Consider the following 20710-nt stretch of genomic DNA (forward strand, 5'->3'; position numbering starts at 1 on the left):
CTGGGAGGAGGACACAACGGAGTTGTCAACCGTGATGGCGAGATCATGGAACGGGCAGTCCTTCCCCGGGAGGAAGAGCAGCTCCGACTTGCCAGGGTTCAGCTTGAGGTGGTGATCCGTCATCCATACTGATATGTCTGCCAGACATGCAGAGATGCGATTCGCCACCTGGTTATCAGAAGGGGGAAAGGAGAAGATTAGTTGTGTATCGTCAGCGTAGCAATGATAGGAGAGGCCATGTGAGGATATGACAGAGCCAAGTGACTTGGTGTATAGGGAGAAAAGGAGAGGGCCTAGAACTGAGCCCTGGGGGACACCAGTGGTGAGAGCACGTGGTGCGGAGACAGCTTCTCGCCACGCCACTTGGTAGGAGCGACCGGTCAGGTAGGACGCAATCCAGGAGTGAGCCGCGCCGGAGATGCCCAGCTCGGAGAGGGTGGAGAGGAGGATCTGATGGTTCACAGTATCAAAGGCAGCAGACAGGTCTAGAAGGACAAGAGCAGAGGAGAGAGAGTTAGCTTTAGCAGTGCGGAGAGCCTCCGTGACACAGAGAAGAGCAGTCTCAGTTGAATGACCAGTCCTGAAACCTGACTGGTTTGGATCAAGAAGGTCATTCTGAGAGAGATAGCAAGAGAGTTGGCTAAAGACGGCACGCTCAATAGTTTTGGAAAGAAAAGAAAGAAGGGATACTGGTCTGTAGTTGTTGACATCAGTGGGATCGAGTGTTGGTTTTTTGAGAAGGGGTGCAACTCTCGCTCTCTTGAAGACGGAAGGGACATAGCCAGCGGTCAAGGATGAGTTGATCAGCGAGGTGAGGTAGGGGAGAAGGTCACCGGAGATGGTCTGGAGAAGAGAGGAGGGGATGGGGTCAAGCAGGCAGGTTGTTGGGCGGCCTGCAGTCACTAGTCGCAAGATTTTATCTGGAGAGAGAGGGGAGAAAGAAGTCAAAGCATAGGGTAGGGCAGTGTGAGCAGGACCAGCAGTGTCATTTGACTTAACAAACGAGGATCGGATGTCGTCAACCTTCTTTTCAAAGTGGTTGACGAAGTCATCCACAGAGAGGGAGGAGGGGGGGGTGGGGGGGGGTGGGGGGGAGGATTCAGCAGTGAGGAGAATGTGGCAAAGAGCTTCCTAGGGTTAGAGGCAGATGCTTGGAATTTAGAGTGGTAGAAAGTGGCCTTAGCAGCAGAAACAGATGAAGAAAATTTAGAGAGGAGGGAGTGAAAAGATGCCAGGTCGGCAGGGAGTTTAGTTTTCTTCCATTTCCGCTCAGCTGCCCAGAGCTCTGTTCTGTGAGCTCGCAATGAGTCATCAAGCCACGGAGCTGGAGGGGAGGACCGAGCCGGCCGGGAGGATAGGGGACACAGGGAGTCAAAGGATGCAGAAAGGGAGGAGAGGAGGGTTGAGGAGGCAGAATCAGGAGATTGGAGGGAGAAGGATTGAGCAGAGGGAAGAGATGATAGGATGGAAGAGGAGAGAGTAGTGGGAGAGAGAGAGCGAAGGTTGCGGCGGCACGTTACCATCTGTGTAGGGGCAGAGTGAGTAGTGTTGGAGGAGAGCGAGAGAGAAAAGGATACAAAGTAGTGGTCGGAGACATGGAGGGGAGTTGCAGTAAGATTAGTAGAAGAGCAACATCTAGTAAAGATGAAGTCAAGCGTATTGCCTGCCTTGTGAGTAGGGGGGGACGGTGAGAGGGTGAGGTCAAAAGAGGAGAGGAGTGGAAAGAAGGAGGCAGAGAGAAATTAGTCAAATGTAGACGTAGGGAGGTTGAAATCCCCCAAAACTGTGAAGGGTGAGCCATCCTCAGGAAAGGAACTTATCAAGGCGTCAAGCTCATTGATGAACTCTCCAAGGGAACCTGGAGGGCGATAGATGACAAGGATATTAAGCTTAAATGGGCTAGTGACTGTGACAGCGTGGAATTCAAATGAGGAGATAGACAGATGGGTTAGGGGAAAAATTGAGAATGACCACTTGGGAGAGATGAGGATTCCTGTGCCACCACCCCTCTGACCAGATGCTCTCGGGGTATGCGAGAACACATGGTCAGACGAGGAGAGAGCAGTAGGAGTAGCAGTGTTTTCAGTGGTAATCCATGTTTCCGTCAGCGCCAGGAAGTCGAGGGACTGGAGGGTAGCATAGGCTGGGATGAAGTCAGCCTTGTTGGCAGCAGAACGGCAGTTCCAGAGGCTGCCTGAGACCTGGAACTCCAGGTGTGTGGTGCGTGCAGGGACCACCAGGTTAGAGAGGCAGCAGCCACGCGGTGTGAGGCGTTTGTGTAGCCTGTGCGGAGAGGAGAGAACAGGGATAGGCAGAGGCATAGTTGACAGGCTGTAGCAGATGGCTACAATAATGCAGAGGAGATCGGAATGAAATGAACTAAACATCTGGGAAAGGAGAGAGCAGGGCCTCCCTCACCAAAAAAAATATAACTCTCCCAACTTCCACCTCAGAAACTATAATTGTTTCACTGAGCCACCCGAATAAAACTCTCCCAACTTCCACTTTAGAAATTAGAATTGTTGTAAACTACAGCGGTTTAATGTTTCAAGGAATAGACTCAACTTACTTTATTCAGCTAGCTAACTATGACGCCATAGCTAACTAGCATGCTAGCATCCAATAACACACAGTTTAGCACCAATACTTGGTTACAACAAACTACCAATAGTGTGTTAACACACTAAACAGATAATTCGTGTCCGTGTCTAGTTCTTTCATAACGCAGCAATAATTAAACGTTGGCTAGCTAGCACAAAGATATTGTATTTAGCTACTACAGTACAGCTAGCTGGTAGTGTTGGCTAGCTAGCAATGGCTGCTGTGTTGACTTTGTTTGAAAAACGGCGTCGCTGCGAACGAATGTAGCTGGCTAAAAGGATATTGTATTTAGTTGCTACCGTTGCTAATAGCTACTCGCCAGCTAGTTCAGGAGGTGAGTTAGCTAGCTAGCTTCGTGCTACACCCGGCACCGCCGAATACAAAAGTAACCTACAATAACTACATACAACAACTACCCACAACAGCTCACGATGCCTACCTATAATACCTAGTAATATACAGCCCACGATGCCTACCTATAATACCTAACTACAATCTAAATACATAGTTTAAGCCTTACTCGACAAAGCCCAAGCTATGTATAAAGCCAAACTTACCCGACGCCAGCTGTCTGGGTGGCAGACTGCAATCAGTAGCTGTAATTAAGTACAGCAGCTACCAACCACCTAACGTTAATGCCTCGGATAATGAGGTTAGAAAAACAGCTGAATGGTAGGCAGCTAGCTGGCTCAATTACAGGTACTCTTAAGCGTGAAATAACATTGGAAACAACTAACCACAGTTGCTAAAAGTTACCAGTAGCTACCCGCTAGCTAGCTAGCTTTGTTGGTCCAAGTAGTGGGTTAGCTAGCTAGCCTCGTGCTTCGCCGGGGTCCGCCGAATACAATACTTACCTACAATAATTACCTACAATAACCTACAATAACCTACAATAACTACCTAAGTAAACTACCTATAATACCTAACTACAATACCTACCTACAATCTAAATACATGGTTTAAGCTTTACTCAACACCATATAAGAAGCCAAGCTTACCTCCTGCTAGAGAAAACACAACCTCTCCCGACGCCATTTAGTTGCCCTGGCTGTGTGTTTCGGGTCGTTGTCATGCTGGAAGACCCAGCCACGACCCATCTTTAATGCTCTTACTGAGGGAAGGAGGTTGTTGGCCAAGATCTCGCGATACATGGCCCCATCCATCCTCCCCTCAATACAGTGCAGTCGTCCTGTCCCCTTTGCAGAAAAGCATCCCCAAAGAATGATGTTTCCACCTCCATGCTTCACGGTTGGGATGGTGTTCTTGGGGTTGTACTCATCCTTCTTCTTCCTCCAAACACGGCGAGTGGAGTCTATTTTTGTCTCATCAGACCACATGACCTTCTCCCATTCCTCCTCTGGATCATCCAGATGGTCATTGGCAAACTTCAGACGGGCCTGGACATGCACTGGCTTGAGCAGGGGGACCTTGCGTGTGCTGCAGGATTTTAATCCATGACGGCGTAGTGTGTTACTAATGGTTTTCTTTGAGACTGTGGTCCCAGCTCTCTTCAGGTCATTGACCAGGTCCTGCCGTGTAGTTCTGGGCTGATCCCTCACCTTCCTCATGATCATTGATGCCCCACGAGGTAAGATCTTGCATGGAGCCCCAGACCGAGGGTGATTGACCGTCATCTTGAACTTCTTCCATTTTCTAATAATTGCGCCAACAGTTGTTGCCTTCTCACCAAGCTGCTTGCCTATTGTCCTGTAGCCCATCCCAGCCTTGTGCAGGTCTACAATTTTATCCCTGATGTCCTTACACAGCTCTCTGGTCTTGGCCATTGTGGAGAGGTTGGAGTCTGTTTGATTGAGTGTGTGGACAGGTGTCTTTTATACAGGTAATGAGTTCAAACAGGTGCAGTTAATACAGGTAATGAGTGGAGAACAGGAGGGCTTCTTAAAGAAAAACTAACAGGTCTGTGAGAGCACGAATTCTTACTGGTTGGTAGGTGATCAAATACTTATGTCATGCAATAAAATGCAAATTAATTACTTAAAAATCATACAATGTGATTTTCTGGATTTTTGTTTTAGATTCCGTCTCTCACAGTTGAAGTGTACCTATGATAAAAATTACAGACCTCTACATGCTTTGTAAGTAGGAAAACCTGCAAAATCGGCAGTGTATCAAATACTTGTTCTCCCCACTGTATATATGTGAGAGAAAAAAAATACATATGGGGGATTGGTAGTGATGCAGACAATTACATTGATGGAAGTTACAATCTATCTGCAATATTAAAGCTGTTCTACCCCCTAAAAAAAAAAAAAGAAGATGCTGGGGTTGTCCGCACACAACAATGCCGTTGGTCAGCGGAACCTCTACCTTCTCATACTTTCATGAGGGTTGGAACACAAACTATATTAGTTGAAAGGCACACTGTCAGGTCTGGAGCAAATTAAATGTTCTTCCAAAAAATAACTTTTGTAGCTTTCAAATATCACAACAGGAAAATGAAACTGAATCTAATTCCAGTCCATATCATAGATCAGCCCCCTGGTACTAGATCTGGTACTGTCCCCACTATTGACAATGGACAATATTTATTGGTATGTAACAAAAAGCTTGACTTGCAACAAACAAATGTCACATACAAGAACTCAGTGGGGGAAGATAGGACTACAATATGAATAGAATTCCATTTTAATTCATGCCGTAGAGTAGCCCTTATGTTGTAATATCACTGTAGCCTTCAGTACAGGACTGGCGTAGAGGTGGTTGAGAGAGCACACGAGGGCTACGTCCCAATTCTCCACCCTTCTCCTTAAGTGCGCGCACACACACACACACACACACACACAATGTGAGAGCTGGGCCCCCAAAAAGGAAACAAATGTAAAACAAAATGTTAAATTGAAACATGAACACGCTTTATCTGCCTTTCCAAAGAAAACTATTTTGAAGATTTGTTGACAATATGACCGAGCGGCCCAGATTACTGTTCGATCTCCCTCATTATTAAAGCCTCCTTCATAAATCCTGATGAGGTCGTTCATATACCTCAGTGGATGAGGGCCCAAAAACTTTTTAGCAACTTCAACTGCACACAAGTTGCTGAATTTCTTCACAATTCATGCACAGTGGTTGGAGAGCGAGGTAGCGACAGCGTTCCTTTCCTAATGTAGGCTAGTTCATATAGAAATGTATTTTCATGTCCAAAATACCCATGTTCAGCAGCAGCAGAGTTGTATATACTCTATACGGTCTTTGTAACCGAAAGATCATTTGTTTAGGTCATTCTCATAGCCACTGTGGAGTCTGACGAGAGACTAATCTTAGTTTAATAATCATTTTGACATCCGTCTGGTTCATGTTTTTCCTCCTTTATTGCCTGCTAATTACACTACAAATTACTTTATTATAATTGATATAATTAAAAATGGTACTATATGATTTCAATCACACAGTGTTCACATAGGCCTACTTAATGAATACACTGTACAGAGAATAATTTGAAATATAATTCAGCTGATAATAATTCAAAAGTAATTCATTAAGAAAAACGGAATGTAATGCAATACAAACTATATGCACAAACTAAAAAAGAATGACCCTTCACAAGACTTAATATTTCTATATCTCTATATTAAATAACTTCAGAGCATTTTAACTGTCAAATGTTTAAATAAACAGTCAAATGCAGAGGAGATGGGGGACTTCATCATGAGAAAAAGACTGAAAGTTGAGAGAGAGTGGAGTGGTCTCACTACTACTTCTGTACAAGAGTAAGCAATCACATTGAAGAGTTAGAGTACAGGAATAAACGTGCTGTAAATCATATCTAAAATACACATTGGCCTTGAAATACAGGGATATAGAATGTAATGTTCTCATGACAAAGTCTTTGTTCCTCTTAACAACAGTCTTTGTTCCTCTTGCAGTTCCCTGAAGTTATGATCGGTATATGGTCTGGCTTTCACTTATTATAGTAGATCACAGGTTTTCTGGAAGTGAAGTGTTTGTTGGCTTTAGAGTCTAATGGGTTTGGATCAGTCCTCTTGAATGTGCATGGGGTTCATAACTACGGTCGTGGCATCCTGGAACAAGGGATTTTTTGTCTGAAACACAAAAGGACCAAACAAGAGAGAGGTTTAGTACAGAGCAATAATCATGTTATCAACAATCAATTTCAACACCTAACATTACAAATCTTGCATTAAAGACTCATTAAGTTGATTATTTGCTCTAAAATCAATAACAAAAAAATGACCATAAGAAGACCAAACACATTCACACAAATAATGATGAAATCCACTATTCATATAAAAAACGATGAGACTGAGAACAATAGAAAGTTATTTGGTTATGACAAGCAACCAGTTATTGCTGGGACATTTAGTCTATTTCACGTCATGGTGATTCATTGTCATGTGTGTACTGTTCTTTCTCTCACATCTTCCCAGACTTCGTCCTCTTTTGCTTTGAGGAAGCTGGCGTACTCTCTACGGTAGTGGAGCTCTAGCATCAGCCTGCTGATGATGATCACTGCGATGCCAATGAAGATGATGCTGGACACAGAGCTGCCGATGATCACGTAAGTCTTGTCAATAGAGCCTGCCAGGAATGTGGAGAGGAAGAGTTTGTAGTAGAACATGTGTCCTGACTGGGCCCCAGTTTTCCTGCTCAGGTCACGTGGTAAGGATAACCCCTGGCCCGAATTATAATACAGCCTCAAATATTGAACAAACTTTTTGTCTAATGTAAAAAATATTTGATCAAACAACTATAGCAGAATAGGGCAGAATAAGTATGTCATAGGTGTAGTCATTTTTAGGTGTGCCTAAAAGCTAGCAATATTATGAATAGCTCCAATGAGCAGTGAGAATAGAAAAAGTGAAAACATTAGGACATAAAATGAAAATTAAGGATGATGATTAGAGATAAATGTAAGGTCTCACGAGGCAGATCTGCGTAGAAGATCCGGATGTTGCCATTAGGGAACAGCTCCACTTTGTAGGAGATGGTGTCTTCACTGCAGGGGAACTCCTGGGGTCCCTTCACCCAAGTGGGCTTGATTGAGCCACACGGTTGGCTGCAGTTACTCTTTACATTTTTATTGTTCAATTCACACATCACACAGGCCCTGGAAATGTTACATAAAGACAGGTTAACAGACATACTGAAGGTACACACACACACACACGTTTTGTTTTTCTATCCTCGTGGGGACCTAAACTTAATTTCCATTCAAAATCCTGTTTTCCCTAACACCTAACCCTAAACCTAACCCAAACCCAAACCCTAAACCTAACTCCTAACCTTAACCCCTTACCCTTACCCTTACCCTAACCCTAACCCTAATTCTAACCCTAACCCTAATTGTAACCCTAACCCTAAACCTAACCCCTAAGATTAAAATAGCCTTTGTTCTCACGGGGACGTGGGACATTTTCCTTGTTTTACTATCCTTGTGGGGACTTTTGGGGATTTTAGGTCCCCACAAGGATAGAATAACCAACCCCCCCACACACACACTGCATTATTGTAGTGTAAAGTGTTGCTATACAGTCACTATTTAAGACCTAAGCTTTGTCAACCTGGACGCTCAATCCAAACTCACTTTAAATTATTGTCTTGTACTCACAGGAATTTTGGGCATGCGTTAGCAATCTTTGAGCAGTTTATGCCAACAAACTCTTTGTTGCACTGGCACTGGTTACACTGGCATGTTCCCTGGCCATTGCACAGCTTCCCAACAGTCCTGCACTGGTCGGTGAGGGTGGAGCAGTCACACGCAGAGCCTGTGTAGTTGGCCTTACACTTACATGTTCCACATTCACACTGCCCATTACCTGCAGGAGACATTACCTGTCAATCACGGCAGACAAATGGGCTGCAATGAAGTACAGCTAAGGAACACATTCTTTAGCCAATCAAAATGCATGGTTGGAACTAACTGTTTGAGCTTACTCACCACCGCAGAGCATGTTGTTGTGGCGGGCACAGCTGTTGTCATCACATTGGCAGAAATTGCCGTGGTGGGTGCCCTGGCACACACACTTGCCACACTCACAGCTCCCATGCCCGCTGCACAGCTGCGAGTTGTCTTGGCGACATGCTGCGTCCATAGAGTCGGCAGAGGTCATGTCCTTAGGCCGCTCACACTCACACCTCTGACCCAGGTGACCCTCGTCACAGCTAAAGGGCATAGTATTTTACAAAAACGATGAAAAGCCAGGGAAAACAACAAAAAACTGGGGAAATTCTGGTACTTAAAGCCTATAATTTGGGCCAGGAGTTGTTCCTGGTCAGGTCACTTGATCAGGGAACACTCCTAGTCCTACTCATCAGTATCTAAACAACACTTGAATCACTATCTCTGTAATCACTTTCTTTGGATAACTATTGGCTTGAATCACCTGAAGTTTTGATTTTGATTGTGAGAACTTACAGTATTTCTTTGATACATTTCTTTGACTACAGAAACTAGTTTACTGCTCTGTGGTAACGGTAAGACTGCAGACTGCAGCTGTTTCCCTTACTCCGTGCAGTTTGTAACGACAGTTCTCTATCTCACCAAACAGGAGATGCTGTGAGTTCTAGTCATAATTTTAGGACTTGCCTGCAGATGCCGCAGGTGAGCGTTCCATTTTCATTGCAGTGTGTGGACTGCTCTTCTCTGTCATGGCAGTTACAGTCACACAGGGTTTCCACAGAGACCTTCAGGGTCTCGCTCATGCCCTGCAGTTTGAGGGAAAACGTCTGCTTCTCCTTCAGACATGTTGAAATGTTCAGGCTTACCGTGAAGTCGACCTGGGAGCAAGGGAGGGGATAATACACAACAAATTGGTCTGTAAGTCCAAGTTACATGACTAAAATCCATTGAAGACTTGAGCTTTGCTGTTCTTGTTCACATCATGATCTCTTCCCCGCCCCTGCTTTGTGCCAGACCTTCTGGTTGAGCTTGACGTTCATGCACTCGCCCCTCCTCTGCCACGGGGTGTTGTCCCCTTCTCCAGGGGTGCAGTGGGATCTGTAGGACACGTCCAGACCTGAGGGGGCTCCATGGTGCTCCAGTAAGATGGTGGAGGACAGGTTCTGTGAATAGATATGCATTACTAGATAGAACAGTTGATGATGTTACATTTATGTCTATGTGTCCAATAAATGGAATTTCATTGCAAAACCACGGTAATACATTTGATTGTAAGTAATACATTTGCAAAAACAGTTTATATTTCTCTACTTTTAACATATTCCTATCTAGAGAAATGTAGGGATATCATGTATGAAACCTTTAAAGTCACCACTAGGAAGATTTAGACATAATTTGCCACAGCCTATTTTTCGACCTGTGAGAGCACAGCACACACTACATACGTCAGTAGCTAACCATGGTGAAGGTTTCCAGTGAGAATACGTATGAGAGCTAGTTCTACCCTTTTAGTCTGCAGTGTGACTCATGAGCATAACCACAGACATGCTTTTATTTCCAGCTTCAGCATCTCTGTTTCAAATAAAGCTGTCCTCTTGAATACGTAGGTTTTTTTTGGTCATTGCAGCATTTCACCATTTCCCAGTAGCTTGTAGTATTCTAGGCTTGAGATACTCACATTGTAGGCCTCTGAGATGAGCTGGACCACGTTGCTGGAGTCGTTCTTTAGGACTCCCACCACTGACTGAGGGATTAGTTTACTCAATGCCTAGAGAAGTTTGTGTGTGTGTGTGTGTGTGTGTGTGTGTGTGTGTGTGTGTGTGTGTGTGTTTAGGTATGGGCACAATAGAGAGAGATGGGAGGAGGTAGAAATACTGAGGTTAAAGGTCCAAGGCAGACGTTTTTATCTCAATATCAAAGCATTTCTGAGTAACAATTAAGTACCTTACTGTGATTGTTTTCAATTAAAATGGTCAACAACAAAAAAAAGAAAACTTCTTAGCAAACAGAAGTTTCTCAAGCAAGAATTTTGCTGGGACTGTCTGGAAGTGGTCTTAGTGGGGAAGTGAAAAATGAAAACTAGCTGTTAATGGCAGAAAGATTTGGAACTCTCTTTCTTATTGGTCTATTAACTCATGTCACCAGGCAGGCAAAAACTACATGCCACCAAAACAGGCTGAAATTTCAGGCGGTCTTTTAAAACAGCTCTTACACTAAAAGGGTATTATCATCATTTTCGCAATTTCACAGCATTATTCCAACCTCATAGTGTGGAAATATATATAAAACACAGGAAAATCACGTTTTTGACTGCACTGGGCCTTTAAACATTTTGTGAAATTTTGTAATCTGCTCTTACAAGCTACCTCTCCTGTCAGTCCTGACCTTGTAGGCAGCAACACCGTCCTCGGTGACAGCAAAGATGAGCTGGATGTTATTAGCTGCCAGGACCCTGGCAAGGTGGCCAACCGACGGGTAGTCCTGAGACATATACAGGAAGTGGAATAAATAACCACAGAAAAACGTTGTAGTACCCCAGTTCTTCCGCAACAAATGTCAGCCCCTATCACTGAAACAAGCTCACATCTTCTAAGTGTTGATCATCCTTCCCCTCTGTTGATAACTCACATATTTAGTGCCATCGTAGAAGCCGCTGACATTGAGATGGCACATCCCGTCATGAGGCTCGAATATACCAGCCAGCCTGCCGTCCCCGGCAATGTGGAAGGTGTCATCTGACGTGTAGACCAGGATCCGGGTGACATTATTCCAACCAATCAAACCCTGGAAGGAAAGAGAGAGACACAGAGTGACAGAGATGGTGTGAGGCAAGTTAGAGAGGGAGAGTAAAGAGAGAGAGAATGAAGGAGATACCCATAGAAAAAGAAATATGGATGTTCTAGACATCCTTCCCTCCAATCCATAAAGTGGAGGTGGCTGTGTTTGGTTATGTATGACACTACCTGGCAGACAGCTGCCTGCATGATTGCGTCAAATCCTGCCTCGGGGGAGTCCAGGTTTCCAGAGATGATCTGGTTGCTGACCCTGGTCTTGAACTCGGCCACGTCTTTTGTGAGTCCCAGAATATTCTGGAAGCTGAAGGCAGGTTGACAGGTGTTCAGGCGGTTAGGACAGGGATTATTCTTTTTGGCCTTCACCTGGTTGACGTACGGCAGAGCCACCTTGTCTACAAATGAGCCGAAGCCTGACAGCGGCGAGAGGAGAGGGATAGAGATGGACAGGATGAGGAGAGGTGGCGTAGTCGGATGACTACACACAGTTGATTGAAATCCTGACATGAAATCCTATCTTCTGCAAAAGTCTGTCTCCTCAGCACTCACCTATGCGGACCTTCTGGGTTACTTTTTTCAGCGTAGAGAGGATGTCCTGGCCTAGGTTCTTGATGGTGTCCAGGTCATCCTTCATGGAGAAAGACAGGTCCATCAGGTAGTACAGGTCTATGGGGTAGCCCTCGGCTCTCTTGAATGACACACTGAAGGTCTGAGGGACTCCTGAAACCAAACAGGTCAGTTAGAACAGTTATCAACTGCAAATACATGTATCAATACAATACTTCACATCACAAGTCGTTATTTCTATTACTTTGCATGTCTTCAAAAATAATCTAGAAAGAACCACCATGAATTTCAGATTTCAGACCTGTCCCTGTTTGTATTCTGAGAAATACTGCCTTCTAGGAAGAGTCATATAATTCTCACCGACTCTAAGTTTGAAGAGGAGGTTTTGTGGCTTAAGCTGGACCACATTGTCTGAGTTGCTGCTGAGCTCATTGTTCTTCAGAAAGACCTGTTCTGATTGGGGGTTGATGATGTCCATCTGCTCACAACGCCTGGTCCTCAGAGACTCAGCAGTGTCACACCTCCGCTCACTGGACTCCCCAGACTTCAGGAAGTCCTGTCAGGAGGATGGGTATTATGGTCTTAGTTCAGTGTGTCAGACTAATGATAGAGAAAATAAAACACTGACTCATACACGTGGGGTGCCAGATTATCATGTGGGCCTGCCTGCTGTCAATCCAACAGATGGGGGTACATCTCTGTATCAGGCAAAAATTGAATTATTATCTTTAAAGATACATAGGATACGCATTATGATAGATAGGACCTATAGATTAGACTGTTGCTTTGGTTACAGGGAGAAATGACAGAGTTCAAGTCAAAGCCAACAAACATTTGAATGTATCACCAATATCTTGACTCATGGGGAAAAATATTATACCACAGACATTAACAGGAAATGAATGTGGAAATAGAATAGAAAGACGGACGTGAGTCTGACACAAGTAGCACGACTAGTTTAGGAAACCACAGAGCGCTGCAGCAGCAAACTACACCATTCAAATATCAACCTCAAACTGAGAGCAGGATACAGAACATACACATGTTCTGTAAGACATGGGCACCCGAGCAAGACTGCGTGTTTACTGATTCTGTTTAAGACAACCCACTGGGCACACACTGGTTGATTCAACGTTGTTTCCACGTAATTTCAATGAAATTACATTGAACCAACGTGAAATAGACGATGAACTGACATCTGTGCCCAGTGGGATTTGACAGCTGAAACATCATGTTATTAACTTGAAAAGAATAAAACCGTTTTTAATTGTAAGCAAGAGTCTCACTGATTCGCTTCAAATATCTAAGCAAGATAAGCATGAGATTAAATCTATCCTACTTTCTGATGTCTAATGAAGGATCAGTGATAGTGTAAATAAAAATAAAAAATAAAAATACATGATTGACAATTCGAGACCTTGGGACTATAAGGTTCTGACTGCCGCAAAGCATAGTTCTGAGATATTGAGCATTAAAGTTTTCACATCCCAGATCTCAGAATTTTTGTAGTGAATTCTTCTTTCATAACCCATTAAGGTCCTTACCTTAAGGTACCCAAAGTACAGAGTATCAAAATCCTAAGACATTTGTACATAAAAATTTTTAGGGGGTGCAATCGCAGATAGAACCATATGGCTCTGAAATGTAAATCTGGATTCAGACATAAGGTTCTATCTGGCACAGAATGTTCAAATTATTTCAATTTCAATAGATAAGTACAGACATTTAATGATTAAATAAAGAGAATACCCTTCCTTCTTTCTAATCACATCATCAAATATATTAATTCATGTTCATCACACATTTGTTAAAGCTATAGTTCTCTAAAATGAAAAATACACGATATCATATGGATAACTAGCAACATTGCTAAAGCTTAGCTCTGGATGAGTAAACTGATATATATTTCTGGTCTATTACACACAAAGTCAGTAAACTACGAGGTTTTCATATTGATATAAAGTGCATTCGGAAAGTATTCAGACCCCTTCCCTTTCCCACATTTTGATACGTTACAGCCTTATTCTAAAATGGATTTTTTTTTAAATTCCTCATCAATCTACACACAATACCCCATAATGACAAAGCAAAAACAGGTTTTTAGAAATGTTTGCAAATGTATTAAAAATAAAAAACAGAAATACCTAATTTACATTTTACATTTACGTCATTTAGCAGACGCTCTTATCCAGAGCGATTTACATTATTTATTTATTTTTTCATACCCCCTGTGGGAATCGAACCCACAACCCTGGCGTTGCAAACGCCATGCTCTATCAACTGAGCTACATCCCTGCCGGCCATTCCCTCCCCTACCCTGGACGACGCTGGGCCAATTGCGCGCCGCCCCATGGGTCTCCTGGTCACGGCCGGCTACGACAGAGCCTGGATTCAAACCAGGATCTCTAGTGGCACAGCTAGCACTGCGATGCAGTGCCTTAGACCACTGCGCGATGCAGTGCCTTAGACCACTGCGCCACTCAGGAGTATTCAGACCCTTTGCTATGAGACTAGAAATTTGAGCTCAGGTGCATCCTGTTTCCATTGATCATATTTGAGATGTTTCTACAACTTGATTAGAGTTCAATTGTTTGGACATGATTTGGAAAGGCACACACCTGTCCCTCATAAGGTCCCACAGTTGACAGTGCATGTCAGTTCAAAAACCAAGCCATGAGGTCAGAGGAATTGTCCGTAGAGCTCCGAGACAGGATTGTGTCGAGGCACAGATCTGGGGAAGGGTACCAAAACCTTCTGCAGCATTGAAGGTCCCCAAGAACACAGTGGCCTCCATCATTCTTAAATGGAAGAAGATTGGAACCACCAAGACTCTTCCTAGAGCTGGCCGCCCGGCCAAACTGAGCAATTGGGGGAGAAGGGCCTTGGTCAGGGAGGTGAACAAGAACCCAATGGTCACTCTGACAGAGCTCCAGAGTTCCTCTGCGGAGATGGGAGAACCTTCCAGAAGGACAACCATCTCTGCAGCACTCCACCAATCAGGCCTTTATGGTAGAGTGGCCAGACAGAAGCCACTCCTCAGTAAAAGGCACAAAACAGCCCGCTTGGAGTTTGCCAAAAGGCACCTAAAGGACTCTCAGACCATGAGAAACAAGATTCTCTGGTCTGATGAAACCAAGATTGAACTCTTTGGCCTGAATGACAAGCGTCACGTCTGGAGGAAACCTGGCACCATCCCTACGGTGAAGCATGGTGGTGGCAGTATCATGCTGTGGGGATGTTTTTCAGTGGCAGGGAGACTAGAGCAATGTACAGAGAGATCCTTGATGAAAATCTGCTCCAAAGCGCTCAGGACCTCAGACTGGGGTGAAGGTTCACCTTCCAACAGGACAACGACCGTAAGCACACAGCCAAGACAACGCAGGAGTGGCTTCGGGACAAGTCTCTGAATGTCCTTGAGTGGTCCAGCCAGAGCCCGTACATGAACCCGATCAAACATCTCTGGAGAGACCTGAAAATAGCTGTGCAGCGACGCTCCCCATCCAACCTAACAGAGCTTGAGAGGATCTGCAGAGAAGAATGGGAGAAACTCCCCCAAAAATGCAACATGCAACAATTTCAAAGATTTTACAGAGTAACAGTTCATATAAGGAAATCAGTCAATTGAAATAAATTCATTAGGCCCTAATCTTTGGATTGCACATGACTTGGAATACAGATATGCATCTGTTGGTCACAGATACCTTAAAAAAAAGTAGGGGCATGGATCAGAAAACCAGTCAGTATCTGGTGTGACCACAATTTGCCTCATGCAGCGCGACACATCTCCTTCACATAGAGTTGATCAGGCTGTTGATTGTGGCCTGTGGAATGTTGTCCCACTCGGCTTCAATGGCTGTGCGAAGTTGCTGTATATTGGCGGGAACTGGAACATGCTGTCGTACGTATCGATCCAGAGCATCCCAAACATGCTCAATATTCTACTGGCCACTTTAAGAAATGGAACACTAGTCACTTTAATAATGTTTACATATCTTGCACTACTCATCTCATATGTATATACTGTATTATATTCTATAATATTCTACTGTATCTTAGTCCATACCGCTCTGTCATTGCTTGTCCATATATGTATATATTCTTAAATTCCATTCCTTACTAGATTTGTGTGTATTGAATATATGTTGTGAAATTGTTAGATATTACTTGTTAGATATTACTGCACTGTCGAAGCTAGAAGCACAAGCATTTTGCTACACCCGCAATAACATCTGCTAAACACGTGTATGTGACAAATAAAAATTGATTTGATTTGATTTGTCTGTCCAATGCATTTGTCATGCCTGCTCCATAGCAAGCTGCTCTATCCATTGGTGAAGTAATTTAATGTTGAGCTAAATGTAAAAAAAAATATTTCTGAGGTTTAAAAAGGAACCAAAAGGAATTATATAAAGCGTTACTTGTTTTGTTTCGAACTGGTTCAGAACTTTCTTTTGCTGGTTGGAACAGTGAAAACAAAAAATTATGTTATGTGCAGAACGAAACGATTGGAAAATAACTTTTCCTCTAAATGAATGACAATGTGAAGGAGGAATTTAAATATTCACTTGACCTAACTGGCTTTCCGTCAATCTAACCTTTCACACCTCTTATCACCAGGAGGTCAGGAGTTGTTATTTTTTAAAAGTGTTTGACTCGTCACGTGACCTATTCCACCACTAAATTTAAGGTCCTGTATAATTCAACCCATAACTCTAAGTAAAATGTCTGCTAAACTGTAGAAGCTATTCAAAATGTTGATAATATAACATCCACATAATCTTACATGAGCTTGATGGGACATCATTGTCTATGATCTCACCCAAGTTGCAAAAGGCTATCACCATTCAGACTGGAGTGAAGACCCACTTCCCCTTGTTATTCTTCTTATTTTTTTCTACTATTTCTCTTTTTTCTCTCTCTGCATTGTTGGGAAGGACCCCATTTTACTGTTAGTGTACACCTGTTGTTTACAACGCATGTGACAAATAAATGTATTTGATCCTATTGTAAGTAGCTCCTACAGTGTGAAGGCCCTAATGCCGTCATCCCACATGTTGTCCACAGAGAGGGGGCCCATTAGAGAGCCCTAAGAAGTCAACTCACAAAGCAATCAAGTCCAAAGTATAGCAACACTCGAGGATAAAACATGCAACAGTTTGAAACAAAGAAATACAGGCAGCAGCAGCAAGCCAGATGATACATGATAAAGCTGACCTTGTGTTTGCACCAGGCACATCCAGGGCTCCTCAGGCAAGCGAAACATGAGGGCTGGGACACACATCCTTGGTGGACCCCTGACACACCAAACACAACAGTGACATCATTAATGATTCCTGACTCTCTCAGGCACAAACCCACAGCAGAGGTCTAGGAGGGTCTGCTACAAGGGCGAAATTGTGGTGTACATATTGGGGGGGATGAACAGTAGACGGTGGATCCAGGTGGTACCTGAAAAAACATTTAAAAACACATTTACTGCAATTCTATAATGCCTCCCTTGAGGGGTATGTTGAGGAGGATGTGGAGGGGTATTTTGAAAGTAGAAGTGGAAGTATAAGTGTAAGGCCCCCCAGAACATATTTTTTTGGGAGAAAACAGCAAACTTCCTGCATTTCAACACATTTTGCCATGGGGCAGAGAGAAAAAGGTGCAGTTTTATAATGCTATTCTATACATTTTGTCATGAGTCTGAGCGAAAATGTTGCAGTTTTAAAGCTAATTTCTTGCTACTCTACACATTTTGCCATGAGGCTGAGAGAAAATGTTGCATTTTTAAAGTAACTGTCTGGTGAAAATCTCACTTTTAAAAGTTCATATTCTGTTAACTTATACCCAAATAATGTTGTTGACCCTATACTCGTATTTGTGGCCAAAGCATACATGTAAAAAATGCAAAACTTGTATCTCAAACAGATCGTTTAAAAAATGCTTGCTATTTCCTCATAGAGGATGATGTTATCCTCCTGAGGAGGATGAGCTGGCCAATTAGGGGTCTACTTGCATAAATATTTTTTATGACCGGTATACGCCCACACCAGTCTGTTGTTGGGGTACTCCCACACCATTCCAACACAGAAAAGCTGCTTTTTAATATACTTAATAAAAACAAATTGGAAATAAAACTATTTCACTCATATTCTAATTATTGATAAGTCATATTTCATAGAAATCTGGAAACACTGGACAGTTACTTTAAAGGTCAACATTGGGCAAAAACGCAAAAACGCAAAAAATAAGTATTTAAACTGTGTAAATGACCAATGCACCATCATACCAGGTCATTTAATGCTTAAAGAAAATGGATGAATAATATATAAGATATTTGCCATTTCTTACCATAGGAGGCTGCTAAGAGGAGAACGGCTCATGATAATGGCCGGAAAGGAGCGAATGAATTGGCATCAAACACCTGGAAACCATGTATTTGATGTATTTGTTACCTTTCCACTAATTCAGCTCCAGTCATTACCACGAGCCCGTTTGCCACAATTAAGGTGCCACCAACCTCCTGTGTTTCTTAATGATCTCTACAGCTTCCGTCCAAAAACAAATCCTGTGAAATGACGTCAACACATGCTGGAGGAGTTACTGGCTAGCTACAAGTGGCTATCTTAGCCAACGAACTAGCTACGTCGGTTGTGGCGCGCATGACCAGAAAGACACATCGATGAACCACCAAAGGCACACCCCATTTCTGTTTGAAAATTGGACTGTTTTCATGCCCAAAGTCGACTGTTAAAGCAAGGGGGGACCTGTTCCCCGTGGCAATTTTGCCTATGGTTTGCTAAATTAATATAGGGGAAACACTACTCTCATAACGGACCTGCCATTAACCATGTCTGCCTTGTGCCAGGTACCAGTACCAGGGTTAGGGTCATGCTTGTCAATTCTGGAAGTGAATTCTTACTCAACAATTGCAAAATCATCATTGGAAATAAATGACACTTTTCAATTCTTGAATAATAATTTCAAGTCATTTCCTCTATTAAAATGGGATATCCCCAACCCTGAGTAGTAGTTGTAGATGTAATGTACTTACCTTGAATTTGGTTCTGTCCCACACAGTACGAGAGAAAGGTCCCTAATATAAAGATCCAAACCATTGCCTGAGGATATAGATGGAGTGAGCAATAGACAGACAGAGAGGATGAGGGACTTCTTCTAGAAAGAGAAAGTCTAGAGTGTCGTGAGAAGACATGGAGCAGGAGGCGGGCACAGAACACAGCAGACAGACCACTTCCCCTTGAGTTCTCACAAGTTGTCAACCAGACACCACACAATGTTAATTTTCTGATGTTTCTGTAGCCGATCCTCTTGAAAACGAGAAAAATAATCCACAACTAATTTTGAGCCGCTAGTTGGAAACCAGAGGCTTTCTCCCATCTCCTTAATGTAAGAAATGAAACTCGAAGCTAAACCAAACCTTATTTCTAATTCAGAAACGTTCCCCGGAGCTTCCAATATTGGTATGATCATACATGATCGCAATAAATAATTGTAGTGATTTGAATATCACTCTTATGCTTACAAACACTTGCTTTCTCATCCACAGCTACACCCAATGTTCATCCACCTAATGTACATACATTACACTTATGCATTTCAAGGCCTGCTTAGAACGTGTCTTTTGGGCATCATAGCCTCACATCTATGGGCCTCATTAAAGATATGCTCTCTCTCTCTTTCTCACACACACACGCTGCAGATGTTCTGGGAAGGAAGTTCGCTATTGTCAGAAATGGGGCAGGCATGGTTGGCACAAACCACAGACTGCATATTACATATTGCAGCTTGCCTGACTGTCTGGGTGACGGCCCAGTGCACTACTTTTGTAAATAAACATTTTTTTTCTCATGAGGACCGCCACTGGAATGGAAGACCCAGAGTTACCTCTGCTGCAGAGGATAAGGTCATTAGAGTTATCAGCCTCAGAAATTGCAGCCCAAATAAATGCTTCACACAGTTCAAGTAACAGACACATCTCAACATCAACTGTTCAGAAGAGACTGTGTGAATCAGGCCTTCATGGTCGAATTGCTGCAAAGAAACCACTACTAAAGGACACCAACAAGAAGAAGAGACTTGCTTGGGCCAAGAAACACGAGCAATGGACATTAGACCGGTGGAAATATATACAGTACCAGTCAAAAGTTTGGACACACCTACTCATTCCAGGGATTTCCTTTATTTTTACTATTTTCTACATTGTAGATTTTTGGTTCCAACCACCGTGTCTTTGTGAGACGCGGTGTGGGTGAGTGGATTATCTCAGCATGTGTATTTCCCACTGTAAAACATGGAGGAGGAGGTGTTATGGTGTGGGGGTGCTTTGCTGGTGACACTGTCTGTGATTTATTTAGAATTCATTGCACACTTAACCAGCATGTCTACCACAGCATTCTGCAGCGATATGCCATCCCATCTGGTTTGGGCTTAGTGGGACTATGATTTGTTTTTCAACAGGACAATGACCCAACACACCTCCAGGCTGTGTAAGGGTTATTTTACCAAGAAGGAGAGTGATGGGGTGCTGCATCAGATGACCTGGCCTCCACAATCCCCCGACCTCAACCCAATTGAGATGGTTTGGGATGAGTCGAAGGAAAAGCAGCCAACAAGTGCTCAGCATATGTGGGAACTCCTTCAAGACGGTTGGAAAAACATTCCAGGTGAAGCTGGTTGAGAGAATGCCAAGAGTGTGCAAAGCTGTCATCAAGGCAAAGGGTGGCTATTTGAAGAATATTTTGATTTGTTTAACACTTTTTTGGTTACTACATGATTCCATATGTGTTATTTCATAGTTTTGATGTCTTCACTATTATTCTACAATGTAAAAAAATTTAAAAATAAAGAAAAACCCTTGAATGAGTAG

The 20710-nt window shown here is 43.2% G+C and overlaps 1 protein-coding gene across 1 annotated transcript; it reads right to left on the reverse strand.

Moving 5' to 3' along the window:
* Window positions 1-5906: 5906 nt before the first annotated feature.
* Window positions 5907-18997, reverse strand: itgb7 (integrin, beta 7). Its single transcript, XM_084173126.1, has 15 exons — window positions 18878-18997; window positions 17053-17132; window positions 12199-12394; window positions 11821-11991; window positions 11443-11684; window positions 11108-11263; window positions 10865-10960; window positions 10158-10247; window positions 9496-9642; window positions 9167-9357; window positions 8519-8742; window positions 8189-8396; window positions 7503-7687; window positions 6998-7158; window positions 5907-6662 (listed from the first exon to the last, which is right to left on the reverse strand). The coding sequence occupies exons 1-15, from the start codon at window positions 18939-18941 to the stop codon at window positions 6594-6596; spliced, it is 2280 nt and encodes a 759-aa protein (XP_084029252.1). The 5' UTR covers window positions 18942-18997; the 3' UTR covers window positions 5907-6593.
* Window positions 18998-20710: the final 1713 nt, after the last annotated feature.

This window comes from Coregonus lavaretus (genome assembly GCF_964263955.1).
Source record: "Coregonus lavaretus genome assembly, chromosome: 12".
In the NCBI taxonomy this organism is placed as follows: domain Eukaryota; kingdom Metazoa; phylum Chordata; class Actinopteri; order Salmoniformes; family Salmonidae; genus Coregonus; species Coregonus lavaretus.